Raw genomic sequence first — 22,074 nt, forward strand, 5'->3', positions numbered from 1 at the left:
GGGGCTGCAATTGCCCCCTTCCGGCTCTGGCTGCCTGTCACCAGAGGGGGATGGTCTGCAGCCGGCTATCTCTGTTCAGTCCTTTGTTCCATGTGTGGGCCTGGTGGTGTCTTAGGTTAGGGCTGGCTTTTTGCATGGTAGATATCCCACAGTCTGGCTTGCTAGCCCAAATTATTTTGTTCAGATAGCGCTCGGGGTATTCAGGCCAGATCCTTACTCTAAGCGATGTAGTCCGGGCCACACTTCCCTGCCCAGCCCCCGCTTGCTAGTGGCGTGTGCAGGCATCTGCATTGCTTCTCTGCTGGGGGAGTTACCGTAGGGCTCATAATCTGTGGGTTTTAATTGTTTATTTATTTTTCCTCCCTGTTATGTTCCCCTCTGTGCTTCCAAAGCTCGGAACAGATTCAGCAGTGAGAATGTTTCCTGGTGTTTGGAAACTTCTCTCTTTTTAAGACTCCCTTCCCAGGATGGAGCTCCATCCCTCCCTCTTTTGTCTCTTTTTTTATCTTTTATATTTTTTCCCACCTCTTTCAAAGACAATGGGTTGCTTTTCTGGGTGCGTGATGTCCTCTGCCGGCATTCGGAAGTTGTTTTGTGGAATTTACTCGGTGTTTAAATGTTCTTTTGATGAATTTGTCAGGGAGAAAGTGTTCTCCCCGTCCTATTCCTCTGCCATCTTAGCTCCTCCTCCTAAAAGTTAAATGCTTAATTAATTATAAATTAATTTAGGAGTTTACTAAAGGAAAAGTTAGGCTGTAAATCAGCAATTTAAACATATTTCAAAGTTTCACTTGCTCATTAGGTCAAGATCATTTCCCTAACAAATAGTTGGGGAAACAGCTCACATAAAACAAGAAATGTATTCCTTAGATCAACAAGTAAAGCCCATGGATCCTGGATGAGTCAAATAACCAAGAGAGTTCTCATCGTTGGCTGTTTTCATCATTGAATTCTCCAGTTCAAATCTCTCTGATATTTACAGGTAGGTTTGGCAAAATCCAGGAGTCAATAATGAGAAATCACACCACGGTAACACTATTCATCCTTCTGGGACTGACAGATGATCCTCAGTTGCAGATTTTGCTCTTTATTTTTCTATTTATCACCTACATTTTGAGTATAACTGGAAATCTGACCATCATTATCCTGACTTTGGTGGATCCCCACCTTAAAACGCCCATGTATTTTTTTCTCCAAAATTTCTCTTTCTTAGAAATCTTGTTTACAACCACCTGTATTCCAAGATTCCTTTACAATATATCAACTGGGGACAGAGTGATTACCTATAAGGCATGTTTCATACAACTATTTTTAACTGATCTCTTCGCTGTAACTGAATTTTTTCTCTTGGCAGCCATGTCATATGATCGTTACATGGCCATCTGCAAACCCTTGCATTATATGACGATCATGAGTAACAAACTGTGCAAAACAATGGTCATCTGCTGCTGGATGGCAGCACTTATGACTATCCTCCCACCATTCAGCTTAGATTTTCATCTGGAATTCTGTGATTCAAACATCATTGATCATTTTTTCTGTGATGTATCACCTCTCCTGAAGATCTCATGCTCAGACACATGGTTAATTGAGCAGATGGTTATAGCCTGTTCCATACTGATCTTCATCATCACTCTTCTTTGTGTAGTTCTCTCCTACATATACATCATAAGGACAATTCTAAAATTCCCTTCTCTTCAACAAAGAAAAAAAGCTTTTTCTACATGTTCTTCCCACATGATTGTACTTTCCATCTCTTATGGTAGTTGCATCTTCATCTATATCAAACCATCTGCAAAAGAAGAGGTAAGCATTAACAAAGGTGTATCACTGCTTATTTCTTCCATATCACCAATGTTGAATCCTTTTATATATACTCTGAGGAATAAGCAAGTTAAACAAGCCTTTGATGACTCACTAAAAAAAAAAAAATGCTTTTCTATTAAGAAAGTAAATGTACCTGTCCATAAGCCAACTCAAAAGATGCACATCTATCTTATTGTCATAAATTTAAGAAAGAACTTCATAATTGTTTAGCTTGTAAACCAATCAGGTTGACATCAGGTTGTAAACCAATCAGGTTGCCATTTAATCATTAATTTTCCATTCCATTCATTTACTGAAGAACTAATTATTGAACATTGCTCTATGAAGAACAAAATATTTCACTTGTAATTCTTTAACCAAACCTACCATTATTAAGTCATTCCTTTTACTTCGTTTAAATTATATTCCCATATATTTTATATTATTGACATAGAGAAGACATTCCTTTTTCAGAATTATAATTGATATATGCTATTTATTACCTTCAAATGCACAGTGACTCCATACTTTTATACATGGTAAAATCATCATCAAAGTATGTCTAGTTTTGGTCAGTCTGTTGAGCTTCCAGATGTCAACATATTAATAAGAGATTATCATCTGCAATGTTAAACCAATATTGTTAACATTTTAAATGAAATAGAAGAGTTACTTGAAAGATAAATATTACAAGCCTAACTCAAAAATAAATAGAGAATCTTTCTTTTACTACCTTTCTTTCTGTTTCAGAAATTAAATTAATATCTAAATATCTTTTCACAAAGAAAACTCCAAAATCATGTTGACTCAAAATCATATGGATGAATACTATCAAAAAGATAAATAACACAAATGCAAATTGTTACAGAACACACAAAAAATAACACTTTTCGATGCTTTATGAAATCCATGTAAACTTGATACAAATACCAGGCCAAGATATTACAAGAATAAAATTGTAGATCAACAGTCCTTATGATGACACATGCAAACATCCTTAACAATTTGATATCAAAGCTCAATGATAGTTGTTGTTTTTATTCAGTCACTCAGTTGTGTCCAACTCTGTGACCCCATGGCCTGTAGCATGCCAGGCTTCCCTGTCCTTCACCTTCTCCTGGAGTTGACTCAAACCCATGTCCATTGAGTCAATGATATCATCCAACCACCTCATCCTCCATAGCTCCCTTCTCCTCCTGCCTTCAATCCTTCCCAGCATCAGGGCCTTTTCAAATGACTCAACTCTTTGCATCAGGTGGCCAAAGTATTGGAACTTCAGCTTCAGCATCAGTACTTCTAATGAATTTTCAGGGTTTATTTCCTTTAGGACTGACTGGTTTGACCTCCCTGCAGTCAAAGGGACTCTCAAGATTCTCCTCCACCACTACAGCTCTTCAGCTTTCTTTATGATCCAACTCTTATGTCACATAACTACTAGAAAAAACATAGCTTTGACTATCCAGACATTCGTCAGCAAAGTGATATCTCTGCTTTTTAGCACACTGTCTAGATTTGTCATGGCTTTTCTTCCAAGAAGTAAGCATCTTTTAATTTCATGGTTACAATCACCATCCATAGTTATTTTGGAGCCCAATAAAATAAATCTGTCACCATTTCCATTGTATCCCCATCTATTTGCATGAAGTGATGGGACTGGATGCCATGCTCTTAGTTTTTTGAATGATGAGTTTAAGCCAGCGCTATAATTACCAGATAAATTAATTACCAGGTAAATGATAATTACCAGATAAAAATGACAAGAAAACTTAGTAGACACTTCATAAAGGAATTACATGAATAGTAAATAGGAACTTGGAAAGAAGCTCAAAATCATTATCATTAGAATATTCAAATTGAAATGAGTGAAACATTCACTCTAATGGCCACAATTAGGATATAGGCTGACAATGTAAGTCACAAGGACAGAGAGCAACTGGAACTATCATTCAGTGCTGGTGGGCATATGTGAAGTGATACAACTGCTTGGGAAAACATTCTGGCAGGTTCTTAAAAAGTTAAACATAGTTACACTATGTCTCAGCTATTCCTCTATTATTTACCTAAGAAAAATGGGAATTGACATCCCCCAAAATAATATACATGATTTTTTGTAGTCACTTGACTCATAGAGCTCAAAATTGAAAGCATGTCAAATACTTGTTTTAAAAACAGAGTGAAGTAAGCCAGAAAGAAAAACGCCAATACAGTATACTAACGCATATATATGGAATTTAGAAAAATGGTAACAATAACCCTGTGTACGAGACAGCAAAACAGACACTGATGTATAGAACAGTCTTATGGACTCTGTGGGAGAGGGAGAGGGTGGGAAGATTTGGGAGAATGGCATTGAATCATGTAAAATATCATGTATGAAATGAGTTGCCAGTCCAGGTTCGATGCATGATACTGGATGCTTGGGGCTGGTGCACTGGGACGACCCAGAGGGATGGAATGGGGAGGGAGGAGGGAGGAGGGTTCAGGATGGGGAACACATGTATACCTGTGGCGGATTCATTTTGATATTTGGCAAAACTAATACAGTTATGTAAAGTTTAAAAATAAAATAAAATTTAAAAAAAAATAAAAAATAAAAAAAAACAGAGAAACAGTTTATTCATACAATCAAAAAACCACTCAACTGTGCAAAGGTATAAACTGCTTAAACAAATAAAATAGAAAATTTCAAAAAGATTATGCTGAGTGAAAGATATCAGACACAAAACATTACATGGTGTGTTTCCTAAATTTAACACTCTAGAAAGGGAAAAACAAACCTGTAGTGACAAAAAGCAGGTCAATGATTAAATGAAATCAAAGTGAGCAATATATTGTCTGGAAGCAAATAAGGAAATGCTTTGGGGATTTGGGAGACATTATATATCTTGTGGTGTGGTAATTACTTGGATGGCTATATTTTTCAAAATGTCTCAATATCACAGTTAAAATGGATGCATTTCATTGTATATAATTTATATCCAAATAAAACTGATTTAAAAGCAAAGAAAATGAGCAAAATATCTTCAACTTGTACCTTACATAAATAAATATTTTGGGACTTCCCTGGTGATTCAGTGGTTAAGATTCTGTGATTTCATTGCTGAGGGCCAAGGGTTCAATACCTGGTCAGGAAACTAAGATCCTGCATGCCTCATGCATGGTCTGGCCAAATAAATATATATTTGGGAAGTAAGTATATGAAAATAACATATGACTGCAAACACACATGTAGGCACCCACAAAGAGTCCAAATGAGATGGCACAAATCTAGAATTCTTATAAACTCTCCACAGGAGTGTAATTGGTACCTGCACTTTGTAAAATACACAGCAATTAAAATCTTAGGTATATTATCACTAGTAACATATGTATACATTAAAAAAAAAAAAAACTGTGTATAAGAGACTCTTATCAGTGCTGTGGGAAACAGGAAGACCTGGTGATGTGCCCTCATTGTAATGTGTTATATATCAAACTTTTAAACAATGAAACAGAAATTTCCAGAAAAAAATCAAAGTGATTTCATCACCAATATATCAAACCTAAAATAAAAAATTATAAAGTGTTCTTTATAGCTAAGAAAAATAATGAGGTATATTCTTGAACATGCCATAAGTAACAAAAGATAGATACTAATAAAATGAGTGAATTGGGAGGTTGAATACACAATGTCTGCAATAGTGAAAACAGCTTACAGGGTTTAAATATATAGAGATTTCAAGAACAACAAATATTTCTGAAAAATTAATATTTTCTGGCATAACTGTTAAAAAGATTGAGGGTTTTTAGTAAATTTCCCTTAGCTTGAATGAAGAATAAATAGAGTGTTATAACAAATTCCTTGGTTTATTATTACTTCAGAATCTTTAAAAGTAGGCAAGTTAGACTCATATTTTTTAAACTCTTGAAGGAATTCAATATAGAAGATATTGCATCAGACTTTCAGTTCAGTTTAGTCACTCAGTCCTGTCTGACTCTGCGACCCCATGGACTGCAGCACGCTAGGCCTCACTGTCCATCACCAACTGCCGGAGTTTACCCAAACTCATGTCCATTGAGTCGGTGATGCCATCCAACCATCTCATCCTCTAGTGTCCCCTTCTCCTGCCTTCAATCTTTACCAGTATCAGGGTCCTTTCAAATGAGTCAGCTCTTCCCATCAGGTGGCCAAAGTATTGGAGTTTCAGCTTCAACATTAGTCTTTCCAATGAACACCCAGTTCTGAGCTCCTTTAGGATGGACTGGTTGGATCTCCTTGCAGTCCAAGGGACTCTCAAGAATCTTCTCCAACACCACAGTTCAAAAGCACCAATTCTTTTGCGCTCAGCTTTCTTTACAGTCCAACTGTCACATCCATACAAGACTACTGGAAAAACCATAACCTTGCCTAGACGGGCCTTTGTTGGCAAAGTAATGTCTCTGCTTTTTAATATGCTGTCTGCTGCTGCTGCTGCTGAGTCACTTCAGTCGTGTCCGACTCTATGCGACCCCATAGACAGTAGCCCACCAGGCTCCCCCGTCCCTGGGATTCTCCAGGCAAGAACACTGAAGTGGGTTGCCATTTCCTTCTCCAATGCATGAAAGTGAGAAGTGGAAGTGAAGTCGCTCAGTAGTGTCTGACCCTTAGCGACCCCATGGACTGCAGCCCACCAGGCTCCTCCATCCATGGGATTTTCCTGGCAAGAGTACTGGAGTGGGGTGCCATTGCCTTCTCCAATATGCTGTCTAGGTTGGTCATAACTTTCCTTCCAAGGAGTAAGCGTCTTTTAATTTCATGGCTGCAGTCTCCATCTGCAGTGATTTTGGAGCCCCAAAAAATAAAGTCAGCCACTGTTTCCACTGTTTCCCCATCTATTTACCATGAAGTGTTGGGACCGGATGGCATGATCTTAGTTTTATGAATGTTGAGCTTTAGGTTTTGAAAAAAAAAAAATCCAAATTCTACACACACATTAACTATCCTTACTTGAAAATAAATTTTTGATGGGTTATCCTCTACCTTGACTATGGTGATGGTTTCACTGATGTAGCATAAGTACAAACTCATCAAATTGCATACATTAAATATGTACATTTTTGTATATCAACCACATCTTCCAATAACTGATGCTGAAAAAATTATAAACTAGGGAGGAAGAATTTGTAATCATCTTTATATGTTTAATGCATTTAGGATTAGAGAAATTTGAACTTCCCTAGAAATGCAGATGGGAAAGAATCTGCCTGCAATGCAGCAGACCAGGATTCAATCCCTGGATCTAGAAGATCTCCTGGAAGAGGGCATGACAACCTATTCCAGTATTCTTGCCTGGAGAGTCCTATGGGCAGAGGAGCCTGGTGGGCTACAGTCTATGGGGTTCAAAGACTCAGACATGACTGAGTGACTAACACTTTAACACTAGAGAAATTTATTTCACAAAATAACACGTTAGGACCACAATCTAAGAACTCTGTACCTATATAGTGTAAGAACCTATACCCTGTGAGAGTTTTTAAACATCCAAATTTGACTTATCTTTAAGTTATGGTCTTTCATTACTAGAATATCCATACTGTCATTTGATCTTTGCTGTTGTTCAGTCAACCACTCAGTCATGTCCAACTCTTCACAACACCATGGACTGCAGCATGCCAGGCTTTCCTGTCCTTCACTATTCCCCTGAGTTGGCTCAAACTCATGTCCATTATGTTGGTGATGCTGTCAAACCATCTCATCCTCTGTTGTCCCCTTCTCCTCCTGCCTTCAATCTTGCCCATCATCAAGGTCATTTCCAATGAGTCAGCTCTTTGCATTAGGTGGCCAAAATATTGGAACCTAAACTTCAGTATTGTTTCATCCAATGAATATTCAGGTTTGATTTCCTTCAGGATTGACTGGCTTGATCTCCTTGAAGTCCAAGGGACTCTTAAGAATCTTCTCTAGCACCACAGTTCAAAGGCATCCATTCTTTGGTGCTCAGACTTTTTTATTGTCCAGCTCTCACATCCATGCACGACTACTGGAAAAACAATAGCTTTGACTATACAGACCTTTGTCGGCATAGTAATGATCTTACTTAATCTTAGATGACTTGCATTAGATAACATATCTAAACATGGTGTTGGAAAATATTAGGAAGTATTAATAAATTTTAAATTCCAGGTTTAGAGTATCCTTGGTAATTTATTTAGTACCCTGATTTTGACTAAATTCTAAGATGTTTACCATAATCCCAGAAAAATATTCAGAAGAAGTGACAATGGGAAAATAAGGCTGGAAAGATATAATTTGTTCTGTTTTAAGGAGAACTCATTTTCTCACTTGAGGAATATGATGATAGGTGATGTTAACCAAAGGCTTAAGAGTAAGCAGATCTGATTAAGAGAAGATATTAGGATAGGAATGTGGTAAATATTAGGAAGAAATACATAGTCCCTACTCTTTACATTCTTTCCAAATGGGTGTTTATTCTCTTTTGAAATAATTTTCCTAAAGTTAAAAATATATATAAGGTGTAAAATTATTAAAAAACACACATGCGAAATATTTTCTTCTATTTAAACAGTAGGACAAGTAAGATGGTATGTCTGTTGTTCCAGAGGAGAAATCAAGGAATAAATATATGATCAAAAGACTACTCATCAATATTGGGAAAAATATATAGGGCATGTTCAGTGCCTTGAAGAACATAACATAGAATGAAACATTACACTTTGCTCACATCCATTTGGCTACTATTTAATCTTAAAGTCACATTCATCTGTAAAAGAGAAGGTTGAAATGCTATTGTTTAGTTTTATGCCCATATGCTCAACTCAAAATTCAGTTATAAGAGGGGGAGAAAATGTATTCATGTTGGCAAAGTAATATCTCTGCTTTTCAATATGCTATCTAGGTTGGTCACAATTTTCCTTCCAAGGAGTAAGCGTCTTTTAATTTCATGGCTGCAATCACAATCTGAGGTGATTTTGGAGCCCCCCAAAATAAAGTCTGACACTGCTTCCACTGTTTCCACATCTATTTCCCATGAAGTGATGGGACCAGATACCATGATCTTAGTTTTCTGAATGCTGAGCTTTAAGCCAACTTTTTCACTCCCCTCTTTCACTTTCATCAACAGGCTCTTTAGCTCCTCTTCACTTTCTGCCATAAGGGTGGTGTCATCTGCATATCTGAGGTTATTGGTATTTCTCCCGGCAATCTTGATTCCAGCTTGTGTGTCTTCTAGCCCAGCGTTTCTCATGATGTACTCTGCATAGAAGTTAAACAGGCAGAGTGACAATATACAGCCTTGACATACTCCTTTTCTTATTTGGAACCAGTCTGTTGTTCCAAGTCCAGTTCTAACTGTTGCTTCCTGACCTGCATATAGATTTCTCAAGAGGCAGGTCAGGTGGTCTGGTATTCCCATCTCTTTCAGAATTTTCCACAGTTTATTGTGATCCACACAGTCAAAGGCTTTGCATAGTCAATACAGCAGAAATAGATGTTTTTCTGGAACTCTCTTGCTTTTTCCATGATCCAGCGGATGTTGGCAATTTGATCTCTGGTTCCTCTGCCTTTTCTAAATCCAGCTTGAGCATCAGAAATTCATGATTCATGTGTTGCTGAAGCCTGGCTTGGAGAATTTTGAGCATTACTTTACTAGCGTGTGAGATGAGGGCAATTGTGCGGTAGTTTGAGCATTCTTTGGCATTGCCTTTCTTTGGGATTGGAATGAAAATTGACCTTTTCCAGTCCTGTGGCCACTGCTGAGTTTTCCAAATTTGCTGGCATATTGAGTGCAGCACTTTTACAACATCATCTTTCAGGATCTGATGAGCTCAACTGGAATTGCATCACCTCCACTAGCTTTGTTCATAGTGATGCTTTCTAAGGCCCACTTGACTTCACATTCCACGATGTCTGGCTCTAGGCGAGTGATCACACCATCATGATTATCTGGGTCATGAATATCTTTTTTGTACAGTTCTTCTGTGTATTCTTGCCATCTCTTCTTAATATCTCCTGCTTCTGTTAGACCCATACTATTTCTGTCCTTTACTGAGCCCATCTTTGCATGATTTGTTCCCTTGGTATTTATAATCTTCTTGAAGAGATCTCTAGTCTTTCCCATTCTGTTGTTTTCCTCTATTTCTTTGCACTGATTGCTGAAGAAGGCGATCTTATCTCTCCTTGATATTCTTTGGAACTCTGTTTTAAGATGCCTATAGCTTTTCTTTTCTCCTTTGCTTTTCGCTTCTCTTCTTATCACAGCTATTTGTAAGGCCTCCCCAGACAGCCATTTTGCTTTTTTTGCATTTCTTTTCAATGGGGATCATCTTGATTACTGTCTCCTGTGCAATGTCATGAGCCTCAGTCCATAGTTCATCAGGCACTCTATCAAATCTAGTCCCTTAAATCTATTTCTCACTTCAACTGTATAATCATAAGGGATTTCAGGTAATAAATGTTTGAACATACAAATAAAATCATATTTGTCTTAAACATCAGATATGTTTTCTTTAAAATGATCTAGCAGATCTTTAGAATGGTCTTTAAGAAGACCATTTAAAAGACCATTAAAAGACCATTTAAGAGACCATTAAAAATAATTTCTGCCTTTTTATGAGCCTAATGGTAAAATTGTACTTACCTTTTGAGACTGCCTTTGATGTTAAACAGGTATGTTTGACTCTCTTGCTTTCCTGTGGACTGATGTATAATGGAAAGTTTATTTCCTGGGCTTTTTGCACAATCTCTAGAGTAAGACACAATGTTTTTATATGCCTTTTCCTTTTTATCCTCAGTTTCCCCAGTGATATTTAGTTCATGAAATAATTTTGCATGTTGATTGAGATAATCCATCAGGGTGCCCAGTAGATTCTGAGTGAAAGCCACTACTCCTCCTTATTTCTCTCCTTCATTTTCTTTCTCCTCTTCCTCCTTTTCTTTTTGCTCCATGCGTGTGTGCATGCTAAGTCGCTTCAGGCATGTCTGACTCTTCATGACCCAATGGACTGTAGCTCACCAGGATCATCTGTCCCTTGGATTCTCCAGGCAAGAATACTGAAGTAGGTTGTCTTGCCCTTCTCCAGGGTTCTTCTTAACTCAGGGATCGAAATTGCATCTCTTACTCTCCTGCATTGACAGGTGGGTGCTTTACCAGTAGTGCCACCTGGGAATCCTTACAGCTATTGTATTAGTTTCTTGTGTTCTGTATAAAGCTGGTGGATAACCTGTTCAGTGTTGTGTGGAGAAATATTGAAGGCAGAGTTCATACGTGCAATTGTGGACATGAAGCAACAGATATTCTACATTCTTACTCAGCTGTTATTGATTAATGACTTGGGTAGTAGTTTCATTTGTAAATGAAGAATTTATGTCATTTATTTTTCTTCCATTCCAAGGAATAAAGAATTTTCCATTGAAAAATGAACTTGTTATATGAGTCATTTCACATATTGTTTGCAATCTATCCCACAAGAAACTTATAGATGTGTTCTAAGTTCTGGTGAATATTACACTATAATAGATAGATAATAAATTACCTATGATTAATAGGAATCTCTATAGAACAGAATGAAGGGATGGAGCCAAAGGAAAAACAATACCCAGTTGTGGATGTGACTGGTGATAGAAGCAAGGTCTGATGCTGTAAAGAGCAATATTGCATAGGAACTTGGATTTTAGGTTCATGAATCAAAGCAAATTGGAAGTGGTCAAACAGGAGATGGCAAGAGTGAATGTCAACATTCTAGGAATCAGTGAACTAAAATGGACTGGAATAGGTGAATTTAACTCAGTAGATCATTATATTCACTACTGTGGGCAAGAATCCCTTAGAAGAAATGGAGTAGCCATCATGGTCAACAAAAGAGTCTGAAATGCAGTACTTGGATGCAATCTCAAAAATGACAGAATGATCTCTGTTCATTTCCAAGGCAAACCATTCAATATCACAGCAATCCAAGTCTATGGCCTGACTAGTAACACTGAAGAATCTGAAGTTGAATTGTTCTATGAAGATCTACAAGACCTTTTAGAACTAACACCCCCAAAAGATGTCCTTTCCATTATAGGGGACTGGAATGCAAAAGTAGGAAGTGAAGAAACACCTGGAGTAACAGGCAAATTTGGCCTTGGAATACAGAATGAAGCAGGGCAAAGGCTAACAAAGTTTTGCCAAGAGAACGCACTGGTCATAGCAAACACCCTCTTCCAACAACATAAAAGATGACTGTATACATGGACATCACCAGATGTCAACACCAAAATCAGATTGAGTATATTCTTTGCAGCCAAAGATGGAGAAGCTCTATGTAGTCAACAAAATCAAAACCAGGAGCTGACTGTGGCTCAGATCATGAATTCCTTATGGCCAAATTCAGACTTAAATTGAAGAAAGTAGGGAAAACCAGTAGATCATTCAGGTATGGCCTAAATCAAATCCCTTATGATTATACAGTGGAAGTGAGAAATAGATTTAAGGGACTAGATCTGATACATAGAGTGCCTGATGAACTATGGACGGAGGTTCGTGACATTGTACAGGAGACAGGGATCAAGTTCATCCCCATGGAAAAGAAATGCAAAAAAGCAAAATGGCTGTCTGAGGAGGCCTTACAAATAGCTGTGAAAAGAAGAGAAGCGAAAAGCAAAGGAGAAAAGGAAAGATATAAGCATCTAAAGGCAGAGTTCCAAAGAATAGCAAGAAGAGATAAGAAAGCCTTCCTCAGTGATCAATGCAAAGAAATAGAGGAAAACAACAGAACGGGAAAGACTAGAGATCTCTTCAAGAAAATCAGAGATACCAAAGGAACATTTCATGCAAAGATGGGCTCGATAAAGGACAGAAATTGTATGGACCTAACAGAAGCAGAAGATATTAGGAAGAGGTGGCAAGAATACACAAGAGAACTGTACGAAAAAGAGCTTCACGACCATGATAATCACGATGGTGTGATCACTGACCTAGAGCCAGACATCATGGAATGTGAAGTCAAGTGGGCCTTAAAAAGCATCACTATGAACAAAGCTAGTGGAGGTGATGCAATTCCAGTTGAGCTTTTTCAAATCCTGAAAGATGATGCTGTGAAAGTGCTGTGCTCAATATGTCAGCAAATTTGGAAAACTCAGCAGTGGCCACAGGACTGGAAAAGGTCAGTTTTCATTCCAATCCCAAAGAAAGGCAATGCCAAAGAATGCTCAGACTACTGCACAATTGCATTCATCTCACACGCTAGTAAGTAATGCTCACAATTCTCCAAGCCAGGCTTCAGCAATACATGAACTGTGAACTTCCAGATGTTCATGCTGGTTTTAGAAAAGCAGAGGGATCAGAGACGAAATTGCCAACATCTGCTGGATCATGGAAAAAGCAAGAGAGTTCCAGAAAAACATCTATTTCTGCTTTATTGACTATGCCAAAGCCTTTGACTGTGTGGATCACAATAAACTGTGGAAAATTCTGAAAGAGATGGGATACTGACCACCTGACCTGCCTCTTGAGAAACCTATATGCAGGTCAGGAAGCAACAGTTAGAACTGGACATGGAACAACAAACTTGTTCCAAATAAGAAAAGGAGTATGTCAAGGCTGTATATTGTGACCCTGCTTATTTTATTTATATGCAGAGTACATCATGAGAAATGCTGGGCTGGAAGATGTAAAAGCTGGAATCAAGATTGCTGGGAGAAATATCAATAACCTCAGATATGCAGATGACACCACCCTTATGGCAGAAAGTGAAGAGGAGCTAAAGAGTCTGCTGATGAAAGTGAAAGAGGAGAGTGAAAAAGTTGGCTTAAAGCTCAACATTCAGAAAACTAAGATCATGGCATCTGGTCCCATCACTTCATGGGAAATAGATGGGGAAACAGTGGAAGCAGTGTCAGACTTTATTTTGGGGGGCTCCCAAATCACCTCAGATTGTGATTGCAGCCATGACATAAAAGACTCTTACCCTTTGGAAAGAAAGTTATGACCAACCTAGATAGCATATTCAAAAGCAGAGACATTATTTTGCCAACAAAGGTCCATCTAGTCAAGGCTATGGTTTTTCCAGTGGTCATGTATGGATGTGAGAGTTGGACTGTGAAGAAAGCTGAGTGCTGAAGAATTGATGCTTTTGAACTGTGGTGTTGGAAAAGACTCTTGAGAGTCCCTTGGAATGCAAGGAAATCCAACCAGTCCATCCTAAAGGAGGTCAGTCCTGGGTATTCATTGGAAGGACTGATGCTAAAGCTGAAACTCCAATACTTTGGCCACCTCATGCGAAGTGTTGACTCATTGGAAAAGACTCTGATGCTGGGAGGGATTGGGTGCAGGAGGAGAAGGGGACGACAGAGGATCAGATGGCTTGATGGCATCACTGGCTCGATGAACATGAGTTTGAGTGAACTCCAGGAGTTGGTGATGGACAGGGAGCCCTGGCATGCTACAGTTCATCGGGTCGCAAAGAGTTGGGCATGACTGAGCGACTGAACTGAACTGAACTGAATGTCTTATGAATCAAAATCTTGTGTATTTTAAATTCACAATTCATGAATATGTTCTTAATCCCCCTTTTCACAAATCTTACCTAAACCTAAATGAATTCACTTCCATGTAACTAAGAGTTGACAGAAAGCTTCATACAATTCACATAGGGGTCAACCCAAGAGCATATCTCTCTGGTGGCCAGAGGAGAGTGTGCTGCTGGACACCATAGTACATCTCCTACATAAGACCATTTCTCCAAGAATTGGAAACATAACCTTCCTATCAAATTGCTGTTTTTCAGTTGCTGAGTCATGTCTGATGCCAGGCTTTCCTGTCCTTTACTATCTCCCAGAGTTTACTCAAACTCATGTCCATTGAGTTGCTGATGCCATCCAACCATCTCATCCTCTATCACCCCCTTCTTCTCCACCCTCAATTTTTCCCAACATCAGAGTCTCTTCCAATGAGTCAGCTCTTTGCATCAGGTGGCCAACGTTTTGGAATTTCGGCTTCACCATCAGTCCTTCCAATGAATAGTCAGGGTTGATTTTCTTCAAGATTGACTGGTTTGATCTTCTTGCTTTCCCAGGGACTCTTGAGAGTCTCCTGCATTAGAATTTGAAAACATCAATTCTTCAGTACTCAGCCTTTTTTATGGTCCAGCTCTCACATTTGTACATATGGCTACTGGAAAAACCATAGCTTTAACTATATGGACCCTTTGTCAACAAAATGATGTCTCTGCTTTTTAAAATGCTATCTAGGTTGGTCATAGCTTTTATTTCAAGGAGTAAGCATCTTTCAATTTCATGGCTGCAATCACCATCTGCAGTGATATTGGAGCCCAAGAAAATAAGACCTGCCAGGGCTTCCACTTTTTCCCATCTATTTGCCATGAAGTGATGGGACCAGTTGCCATGATCTTAGATTTTTGAAAGTTGAGTTTTAAGCCAGCTTTTTCTCTCTCCTTGTTCACCCTCATCAAGAGGCTATTTAGCTCTTCTTCACTTTCTGCCATTAGAGTGGTATCATTTGCATATATGAGGTTGTTGATACCAAATACATAGAAATAAACAGAGAAAAAAGTAAGGAATGTATTTCAGAAGAAGGAACAGGAAAAAACTCCAGAAAGAAATAAAGCATAGTGGAAATGAGCAATCTACCCAGTAAAGACTTCAAAGAAATGATCATAAAGATGCTCAACAAACTCAGGAAAGAAAGGATCAACACAGTGAGATATTTAACAAAGAGCTAGAAAATATACAGAAAAACTCAACAGAGATAAAGAACACAACACTTGTAATTTTCAAATACACTAGATTGAATCAATAGCACATTCCAAGATGTAAAGGAACAAATCAGTGAACTGGAAGACAGAAGAGCAGTAATAACCCAAGGAGAATAGAAAAAAAAGAAAGAATGATAATTTTTTTAAGAAGTATAATTTAAGAGACTGCTGCCACAACATCAAGAGTACTGACATTTGCATTATGGGGTCCAAAAGGAGAACAGAAGAAGAAATGTGTAGAAAACTTATTCGAAGAAATAACAGCTGAAACATTCCCTAACCTGGGGGAGAAAAGACAGCCAAGTCCAGGAAGCACAGAGAATCCCAAACAAGATCAATTCGAAGAAGTCACACCAAGAAACATTATAGTCAAATGGAAAAAAGTAAAAAGAAAAGAGAATCTGAAAAGAAATAAAATTAATGCAACTGGTTTACATACAAGAGAATCCCATAAGACCTTACTGATGCAGAAACTTTGCAAGCTGCTGGGACTGGCATGATATATTCAAAATAGTGAAAGGGGAAAAAAAAAAAAAGTCCTTTACCCAGAGAGGAGATAAAGAAGGCAAAGTATGAGGACACAAAACTCAGCTGCCCCACCACAGACACATCAAAAATACATCTACATATCTACATGTGGAATAATTCTCACTGAGAATGAGTTGAAGATTGGCAATAGTCATGTACAACCAAGGCTGCAAGAAATAAACACATGGAATCGGGAAGGGAAGGGAAGCAAACCCTACTTAAAGGGAAGAGCAGCTCAAATCCAACCCTCAGTTCTTCTGCTCCAGCAACTTGGGATCTGACACAATCCCCTCCTATGTAGCATGGCCATTGAGCAGAAAAGAAGCCCTACCTCAACCTGACTCCAGCCCTAACCCCTCTTTCTTCAGGCCTACCTCCTACCAAATAAAGGTGGGCTCATTAGGATTTCTGCTTTATTGACTATGTCAAAGCCTTTGACTGTGTGGATCACAATAAACTGTGGAAAATTCTGAAGGAGATTGGAATACCAGACCACCTGACCTGCCTCTAGAGAATCCTGTATGCAGGTCAGGAAGCAACAGCTAGAACTGGACATGGAACAACAGACTCATCCCAAATAGGAAAAGGAGTACATCAAGGCTGTATATTGTCACACTGCTTATTTAATACATGTAGAGTACATTATGAGAAACACTGGGCTGGAAGAAGCACAAGCTGGAATCAAGATTGCTGGGAGAAATACCAATAACCTCAGATATGCAGATGACACCACCCTTATGGCAGAAAGTGAAGAAGAACTAAAGAGCTCCTTAATGAAATTGAAAGAAGAGAGTGAAAAATTTGGCTTAAAGCTCAACATTCGGAAAACGAAGATCATGGCATCCAGTCCTACCATTTCATGGCAAATAGATGGGGAAAAAGTGGAAACAGTGGCTGACTTAATTTTTTCAGCTCCAAAATCACTGCAGATGGTGATTGCAGCCATGAAATTAAATGACACTTACTCCTTGGAAGGAAAGTTATGACCAACATAGACAGCATATTAATAAAAGCAGATATTACTTTGCCAACAAAGATCCGTCAGTTCAGTTCAGTTCAATTCAGTTGCTCAGTCGTGTCTGACTCTGAGACCCCATGAACCACGGTATGCCAGGCCTCCCTGTCTATCACCAACTCCCGGAGTCCACCCAAACCCATGTCCATCAAGTCAGTGATCCCATCCAACCATCTCATCCTCTGTCATCCCCTTCTCCTCCTGCCCTCAAGCTTTCCCAGCATCAGGGTCTTTTCAAATGAGTCAGCTCTTCACATCAGGTGGCCAAAGTATTTGAATTTCAGCTTCAACATCAGTCCTTCCAATGAACACCCAGGACTCATCTCCTTTAGGATGGACTGGTTGGATCTCTTTGCAGTCCAAGGGACTCTCAAGAGTCTTCTCCAACACCACAGTTAAAAAGCATCAATTCTTCTGCACTCAGCTTTCTTCATAGTCCAACTCTCACAACTATACATGACTACTGGAAAAACCATAACCTTGACTAGAAAAATTGCAAGGAGATCCAAGATTGAGGAGAAGGGGATGACAGAGGATGAGTGGTTGGATGGCATCACCGACTCAATGGACATGGGTTTGGGTGAACTCCGGGAATTGATTATCGATAGGGAGGCCTGGTGTGCTGCGGTTCATGGGTCACAAAGAGTCGGACACGACTGAGTGACTGAGTTGTCCCAATATCATAATTGTTCTTATAAAAAGGGTAAATTTGGATGCTGAGACAGATGCAAATAAGGAGAAAATTATTGACATAGAGGAAGAAGATGGCCAGGTGGTAATGCAGGCAGAAACTAGAAATTTCTATTGTAGTGATGGAACACCAAGGGTACTGACTGCAACAGAAGCTCAGAAAGAGGCATGGAAGCAATTGTTCCTCAGCTTCTTCTACCAACATCTTATTTGGGAATTCTAGCATCCAGAACTGTTAGACAATGTATTTTTATTGTCTTTTCCACCATATGTTATATTATTACTGAAGTCCTAGCAAACTATTAATAGAGTACCTAACAACAAAACTTCAAAATACATGTAGAAAAAATTTACATGAAAAATTAAAACAGGCAAATCTACCATTATAGCTTAAAATTTAAATGATCCTGGTGGCTCAGATGGTAAATCATCTGCCTGCAATGCAGGAGACCTGGATTCAATCCCTGGGTCGGGAAGATCCCCTGGAGAAGGAAATGGCAACCCACTCCAGTACTTATGCCTGGAAAAGTCCATGGACAAGAGGACCCTGGTAGACTACAGTCCATGAGGTTGTAAAGAGTTGGACATGACTGAGCAACTTCACTTTCACTTTCACTTAGTAGCAGAAAGAAATACTAGACAGAAAACCAGCAAGAATACAAAAGATACCTATAACCCATCAACCAACTGCAACTGTCATTTATAGAAAACTCTGTACAATAACAGTATACAGGGGAAAGTATTGGGCAGGTCTGAGATAGATGCAGGAATTCACCGAAGAGTCAGAGAAGAGTATATCCTCAATAACATGTATAAGCATACACACATTTCAGGATCAACCTGGAACCAGATAACCATGATTCAAACACCAACAAAAAGAAAAATAGTTTTACCAAAGGTTTAAATTACTAAACTGATAGTTCAGTCAGCACTGAAAAAAAATGAGACTGAGCTTGTAGTTTGAGTTTCACAGAGCTGACTGCCAGCTTAAAGAAAATTATTCACATTTTCAAGGTGAATATAACATAATCCAGAGTTTTAACAATGTAATAGTCAAAGTGTGAGACTACAATCCAAAATAACTGCATATACAAAGAACAGGCAAAATGTGATCCACTCCAAAGATAATCATCAACTGAAATGATAATCTGTAGGTGCCAAGGCCAAGATGACTCAGTAAATAGCAGTATTATACAAAGGTGTTGGACTTCCTAGGTGGCACAGTGGTAAAGACTGCCTGCCAATAAAGGAGACACGGGAAACTCCAGTTCGATCCCTGAGCCAGGAAGATCTCCTAGAGAAGGAATGGCAACCCACCCCAGTATTCTTGCTTGGAAAATTCCATGGACAGAGGAGCCTGGCAGGCTACAGTCCATGGGGCCACAAAGAGTCAGATACGACTGAGCACACACACACACACCACCACCATACAAAGATGTTAAATCAATCATACAACTGTGCTTTATGAGATAAAGGAAGAAGATGAAAAGTTAAGAACTCTCAGAAAAGACTGAGAAAACAGTATTAAAATTAGATTTGAAGTATAAAAACCTTGTAAAACAGAGAAATAGAATTATTTTTTAAGATAATCTGGGACCAATGGTACAATGTTAAAGTCTATCGTGTGTGTAATTTTAAGCCCAGTAAAAGAGAAAGAATGGGGCAGAAATTATAGGAATAATTTATGGCTGGAAATTTCCAAAATATTGGGAAATATTAAATATATACACTTAAGAAGTTAAATGAATTCACAGAAGTGATATTCAAAGAAAATTATACATAGACATATTAAAATTCAGCCATACAGAAAGCATTTTAAGATGTGAACATATAACAAACCAAAAATCTATAATCATGTAATATGGGGGCTTCCCTGGTGTCTCAGAGGTTAAAGCGTCTGCCTGCAATGCAGGAGACCTGGGTTCGATCCCTAGGTTGGGAAGATCCCCTGGAGAAGGAAATGGCAACCCACTCCAGTATTCTTGCCTGGAGAACATATTAAAATTAAGCCATACAGAAAGCATTTTAAGATGTGAATATATAACAAACTAAAAATATATAATCATTTAATATAGTGACTATCAATGCAAAAATATACATTAAAATTTTAATGAAATAGAATAAGGTCATAAATAAACATAGAAATAAAAAGTCTCATGAGAAACAATCTAATGTCCATCAACAATGGATGAAGATGTGGTACATACATACAATGGGAGAAGGAAATAATGCCACCTGCAGCAACACAGGTGCAACTAGTGATTATCATAATAAATAAATCAGAAAGAGAAAGATAAATACATGTAATATCACTTATATGTGGAACCTAAAATATGAAACGTATCTACAAAACAGAAAAAGACTTACAGACATAGAAAACAGCTTTGTGGTTGCTGGGGGTGGGAGGGAGTGAGAGTGTGTAGATTTGGGGTTACCTGGAGCAATCTCGTATAAATAGAATGGGTAAATAACAAGGTCACACTGTACAGCACAAGGAACTATATTCAGTCTCCTGTGATAAACCATAATGGAAAGTAATATAAAAAATAACATATGTGTATGTGCAACTGAACTACTTTGCTGTAAAGCAGAAATTAACACAGCACTGTAAATCAACTATGGCTCACTTTTTCTAAAAAGCCCCATGAGATATAAAAACAGAAGAATTATGAAGATCTGGGAGATATTTCTGAAAACTATCAATAGTAAGTTATCACTTTGTTGTTTTGATAAAAGATGTTTTTCTATTATTTTCAAATTGAATAGTTTTACTGATACTAAAAATTAATTACAAACTTTACAGGGTTAATAAATTGGAAAACTTGTCTTTATCAGGTTACAAATGCCTAACATAGTGTTGAAATAAAATAACAGATAGTTGCCTCTTGTCTTGTAATCTAATACTAATTTTCACATGCTTGGCCTTCTTCTGATGCTAATGTTATTTACAAGTGCCTCTTTGAAGGCATTTTGTCCAGGTCTGTGGGTTTCCTGTTCTATCCCCAAAGTCTATTACATAAGAGATTTATTAGTAACATTTAAGACAGAACCACCAAGGACATGTTTGTTTGCTCACTTAATTGATAATTAGATCAGTTTTTTTAAAAAGAAAAATTATGTCCGTTTAGAAATATGCCCTTCTGCCAGAAATATCAGAAAATCACTCTTCCTCAACAACAGAAAGAGATTCCTATTTAGCTATTTAAGCTACTATTAGCTCTGTAGTTTCAGAGTAGAGATTCCCTGGGCTCAGGGTGAGGCAGGATTTCTGTTGAGAAAATCTTACTTTTGTGAGGGTGAAGGACGACTTAGTGAAAACTCTTCAACTACAGAGCCCTCTGTGAGTATGTCTGTGCTCCTAAGAATGGTCAGAGACCACCCACATCTCTCCACCATAACGCCTTCCTGGACAACTTTTTTCACCCTTTATCACTTTGGGGTTCAGCAAATATCTGAGGTTATGACCATGAGAGAAGTATTTTTATAATTTTCTGTGCCTTCCATAAACTCTAAAATGGTGCTTTCCTCTGAGGAAAGTATCTATACCAAAACGACTTATATAATCTGTCAGTTTAACATTTTACAAATGGTTTCAACAACCACTTATGAAATATGACTTCTCAGTCATTGAGTAGCTGTTTTTGTGTATCAATATGATGAAGTTCTTCTAAATGCAGTGGAATTTCAGAGGGATGCTCTTAAGTGTTCTCTGCCTTAATCTAACCTTCATTTAAAAAAAAAAAAAACTATGTATAAAATAAGTCAATGTAGCTCTATTGAGTAACTTATTTGCTTATGTTTTATAAGACTATCACCCCATCTTCTAAAAGTCTCTCACATTTTAATAAAAACTTATTTTTCAATATCTGTATAAATATCAATGTCAATTAATTTCATGAAAGTGTTATTAAGAAGGTGGAATACAAATGACTGAAGAAAATGGTGGCATTTTGGGAAGAAAAGTTTAGTCTCCTCAGGACATACAGGCTGCCTGAGGTTCTTGGGAGAGTCAGATACCTGGAGTCCTTCTAATAGGACATGAGGGAAGGGATATGGGCTACAGAGACAATTCACTCCTGTCCCACCACTGGAAATACTATACTATCCCTTTATGAACTTTAACCCGGTGTTGAGATAGGGAGACTAACTTTTAGGCAAAACATTCCCCGTGCTTCCCTTATTCTGTTTTTCTATGAACACTTTAGGCTAAACAGTGGGACTAGGCACCAAGTGGGAGCTGATATCTGCATTTCCTATGATTCAGTTCAGTTCAGTCACTCAGTCGTGTCCGACTCTTTGCAACC

The 22,074-nt window shown here is 38.2% G+C and overlaps 1 protein-coding gene across 1 annotated transcript; it reads left to right on the plus strand.

Annotated features, from left to right (window-relative positions):
* Window positions 1-1,011: 1,011 nt before the first annotated feature.
* On the plus strand, window positions 1,012-2,037 carry LOC129647042 (olfactory receptor 6C68-like). Its single transcript, XM_055574161.1, has one exon. It carries the CDS (start codon window positions 1,012-1,014, stop codon window positions 2,035-2,037), a length of 1,026 nt encoding a protein of 341 aa, XP_055430136.1.
* The last annotated feature ends 20,037 nt before the right edge of the window (window positions 2,038-22,074 follow it).

Source organism: Bubalus kerabau, chromosome 1 (assembly GCF_029407905.1).
Source record: "Bubalus kerabau isolate K-KA32 ecotype Philippines breed swamp buffalo chromosome 1, PCC_UOA_SB_1v2, whole genome shotgun sequence".
Lineage (NCBI taxonomy): Eukaryota > Metazoa > Chordata > Mammalia > Artiodactyla > Bovidae > Bubalus > Bubalus kerabau.

Bases quoted from the DNA above. Each gene is read 5' to 3' on its own strand.
- LOC129647042 (XM_055574161.1), top strand. From the start codon at position 1,012: ATGAGAAATCACACCACGGTAACACTATTCATCCTTCTGGGACTGACA.